Source organism: Lupinus angustifolius, chromosome LG19, assembly GCF_001865875.1.
Source record: "Lupinus angustifolius cultivar Tanjil chromosome LG19, LupAngTanjil_v1.0, whole genome shotgun sequence".
NCBI lineage: Eukaryota > Viridiplantae > Streptophyta > Magnoliopsida > Fabales > Fabaceae > Lupinus > Lupinus angustifolius.
In genome coordinates, this window is record NC_032027.1 from 10,417,859 (window position 1) to 10,422,104 (window position 4,246).

Here is a 4,246-nt window from a genome sequence, read left to right on the forward strand (position 1 = left end):
AAGCTCAGCTTACTCTAAAGATGCTAAGGCAAAAAAATGCGTGGAAGAAGTATTGGATTCAAACTTTTGGAAACAATGTGCTGATATTGTCAAACTTACCGAGCCTCTTGTTCGCATGTTACGTATTGTTGATAGTGAGGATAAGCCTGCGATGGGTTTTCTTTATCAAGCAATCTTTAAAGCTAGACATGAGATGGAGAGGAGGTTTCAAAGAAACAAGACTAAAGTGAAGCCTTATTTGGATATTATGGATTGTCGTTGGGACTTGCAATTGAAAAGAAATCTTCAAGCTGCTGGTTATTGGCTAAACCCACATTGTTTCTTCAATGTTGAAGAATTTGAAAAACATAAGTCCACAACATCTGGCCTTTTGGATGTGATTGAGAAGTATGCTTATGGTGATCCTGATTTACTAGATAAGCTAACAAGTGAGATGAGAATATACAAAAATGCTGAGTTAGATTTTGGAAGGCCAGCTGCAATACGTGAACGAAGTTAAGTAATGCCAGGTATAATTAGTCTCTCATATTTGATAATTTTATTTAATTTTTATTATTTCCTTTCATTATGGTTAAGTAAATTTAAATTACATGCAATGCAGATCAATGGTGGGAAACTTATGGATGTCGTGCACCAAATTTGCAAAAACTGGCAGTTCGAGTTCTAAGTCAAACATGTAGTGCTTCTGGATGTGAACGGAATTGGAGTGTGTTTGAACACATTCATACAAATAAAAGAAATAGGTTGGAGCATCAAAAACTGAATGATCTTGTCTTTGTTCGCTACAACTTGAGGCTACAACAAAGGTATTAACCAAAATATATATATATGAACTCAAATGTCTTTCTTTACATCTATCTATCTATGTATGTATATATAACTAAATCAATAAATGCAGGAATCACTTGAGATATCAAAATTATGACCCAATTAATTTAGAAACATTTGATGATCATTCTCATTTTATATTGGAGGAGTCACCACCATTCCTAACTTATGAAGAGATTGAGGCCTTACGAAATGATCTTGCAAATATTTCTATTCAACCCTCATCTGATGACATTGGTATGTTTTTTATTGCATTGTCAGTTTTGGTTCTAATAACTAATTTATTTTATTGTTAACTTGTATGAAAATTGATGTATGAAAAAATGATATTGTTGTAGATCAATTAAATTTAGAAGATGATGATGATGCACAACTCAATCCTGTGGAGAATGCAAACCTAGTTGAAGACAACGTTAGTCAAGCTTTGGACTTAAATGGTGAAGAAATGGAACCTCAATATGAAACAACTTTGACTCCTTGGTGTTAAAGTTTTAAATATATAATATGTTTTGTAGACTGAGTTATGAACTTGCGTCATATGTTTCGAGTTTGTTAAGTAAGACAAGTACTTGTGAATTACTATTTGTATTTGTAATTTAGACTTTGGATTTATTAAAGTTGTTTGTCTATGAGAATTCTTACTTTGACTATAAATATGGATTATAAATTTGAGTATCTACATATTAAATAATTTTTGTTACAGGTTTACACTTTACACACACACACACACATATATATATAAGCATGTATGTATGGTTTAACCGGTTTAATAAATAAGTACACTCACCAGTTTGATGACCGGTCCGGTTTTAATAACATTGCTTAGATGAATTGTCCAAAAGTAATAGATATACTAAACATAAAAATGAGAGTAAAAAATAAAAAGGTTAGGTGAAACAAAAACAAAAGTAGATGGGATTAACTAACAAAGTGAAATAACTTCAAGTGAAATGGGTTGGATTGGTAAAGGGGTGGCCCCTGCCTTCACGCATGAAATGAAGGGAGTATGAAATCCCTAAACCCCAATTCCTTTTCTTCTCTTTCAACGGTGGCAACAGAGGCGTTAATGGTGGCTAAAGGTTGTTGAAGATGGAAGCCAGATCGATCCAGCCGGAACAACCTATTTTGGTGACGATTTGTGGTGGGTTGCGGTAGTTTGCGATGGCTGAGATTGTCCTGTTCTCGGTGGCTTATGGTGGTTCGGTTCGTAAAAGTGGAATCATGGCGGGGAACACCGATTGTCACGGTGGCTTGAGGCAAAGGGTAATCATCCTCCTCAGTCTCTTTATTTTTTATCACTCATCTCCTTTTACTTCGTTACATCATTCCTCCTCATGAACGTTCACGGTGGTCACCGAAGATTAGGGAAATCTTGTCCCTTTCGGTGTTGGGACAAACCCAACCGTGGGTTTGGTTTGATTTTTATTGGATGTATGGCTATCGGATTTGATAGTTTTGGTTTGGTATTTGATGGAAATGTTACTGGATGTTACGTTTTTTGTTGGAAACAATTTTGTATTCGAAGGTTTTGGTTTGGTTTTTTGGAGCTAGGATTTATTAGTGTTGGTGTTGACTGTTTTCCTCTCTTAAACTGCTCTGAATTAATTAAATCTTCATTGTATGCAGAGTAAAAATGCTTATTCAGAACAGTGACTCATTCTTTGGTGTTAGTAATAATAATGACGTCGTTGGCTCTTGAACAATGTTCTTGGATTATCCAAGAACAGTGAGTATTAGTCTCAATGAAGACTTCTCACCCGAGATGGTGTCGGAACAAGGTAAATTTTCATTTGTTATAATATGTATGTGATATGCTTATTGGATGTATGTATTAACTTTGATGCTCATGGTACATAATAATGCATTACTGTTTAAAGTTGTTTGCATGAATATGTTGAATAACTTACTTGAGTATAGACCTTGTTCCTTTTGAATGATGGTCCCCTTGGATATTCCTTTCTTCTTTTTGTATTTTTCGTATGCTCCCTTGCCTCTTTTCGCTAGCTGTTGTTGTTACGACTATTTCCTACTCTCCTTTGAGCATATCGTTGTATAATTCATGCCTTCCTGAGTGTACGCTGTGAATTTTGATGATTATGCGGTATTGTGTATGTATGATGTGTTCTCTGTTTGGGGCTACATAAGTGTATGTGTATTTTGCGTCTGTGTTCTGATTTTTGTACGATTATCTTTTGATAGATTGTCGTATATGAAGAGGTTATGCTTGGTGTAGAAATTTGGTTATGAAGACAGAGAACAAAATGAGAGTTTATGAGAAAAGATGTAGGTAGCAATGAACATGTATCAAAGAAATTTGTGTTTATGCTTGTGTGATACGTGTGGATATCAATGTATTTGTCCTCTTCTCTGATATAGAGGATGTATATATAGTGAGTTGTGAGAAAACCTTTGATTTGCCAACTGAAATTTCAGCAACGTGCCAAAACCTCTTTGCTTTCTCCTTATTAAGAATGTCTATCATTGCTGCCATCTTATGATGATTTTGATTGTGAATGTGTAACAGTAAAGGAGAGTAATTTCTGATTTTTGCAACTGTATCCTTTTTGAGATTCTCATGATTGAAATTTCACTGCAGGCTCTTCTTTCTAATATAAAAGTTATGATTGTAACCCTTTTTCAGTTACAACTGAGGGAATCAGGTGGTTGTATTGCTCAAGGGCCATAGTGATAGGCATCATTGCACCACATCAAAGTGATTTATGGCTCTCTATGTTGTGTGACTTATGTACGTATTAATTATTTGAGAGTAAATAGCTATTATGAGGGTACTCATTGTATGTAGTTCTCCCTTGTGTATATGATGATGGACATTGAATCTTGTCTTGGTCTTATGTATGCAAATTACGTGCCTGTGACACTAGTTCACTTATATGTTTAAGATTTTAATCATGAAAAATGAAAAAGTGCACGCACCAAAAAAGAAACCTACGTTTCATTCCATAGCACTTTATATTCCTCTTCACTGAAATTTTGTAACCAACAATTTAATGAGAATTTTACTTAAAAACATAAACGGCCAACGATTTTCTTTAATATTGAAAGTGAAACCCCCGATCAATAATTCAAAAAATCAAAACCTGATTAAGATTCAGAGATAAAATTGGTTTCAGGATATCTAAAAAATGTTATTCTTTTTATTATTTTTTGTTGTTTTTCAAACCTTTATATTATTTATATTTTTATAAATAGGCCGAACAAAATTGGGTGTTCACACAGATTTAATTGATTAAATTGATCTGTTATTAATCAATTAATTGATCAACTTAATTGATTATTTAGTTTCGTTTCAGTGAAAATAGTTTTTTTTCGATCTCCAAGATTACCAAGATTCTACTAAACTTATATGCACTTATTACAGACAGTTAAGAACAGTAAATGCACAATACGAAATATGCAA

General features: G+C 33.7%; 1 protein-coding gene and 1 long non-coding RNA gene across 3 annotated transcripts in view; both read left to right on the forward strand.

The window, feature by feature from the left end:
• LOC109333975 overlaps nt 1-1,654 on the forward strand; it is a 10,541-nt gene extending 8,887 nt beyond the window's left edge. The window contains exons 4-8 of the mRNA XM_019569552.1: nt 9-494; nt 602-806; nt 899-1,065; nt 1,182-1,240; nt 1,619-1,654. Of these exons, the coding sequence (XP_019425097.1) occupies nt 9-494; nt 602-806; nt 899-1,065; nt 1,182-1,240; nt 1,619-1,654 (953 nt within the window). The remainder of the gene's footprint in view (nt 1-8; nt 495-601; nt 807-898; nt 1,066-1,181; nt 1,241-1,618) is intronic.
• LOC109334112 lies at nt 1,793-3,758 on the forward strand. 2 transcript variants are annotated; one of them, XR_002106061.1, is made up of 3 exons: nt 1,793-2,091; nt 2,455-2,606; nt 3,425-3,758. It is a non-coding gene; the product is annotated as an uncharacterized LOC109334112 (long non-coding RNA). The 2 variants fall into 2 exon arrangements; XR_002106062.1 differs by having other exon boundaries at nt 3,470-3,758.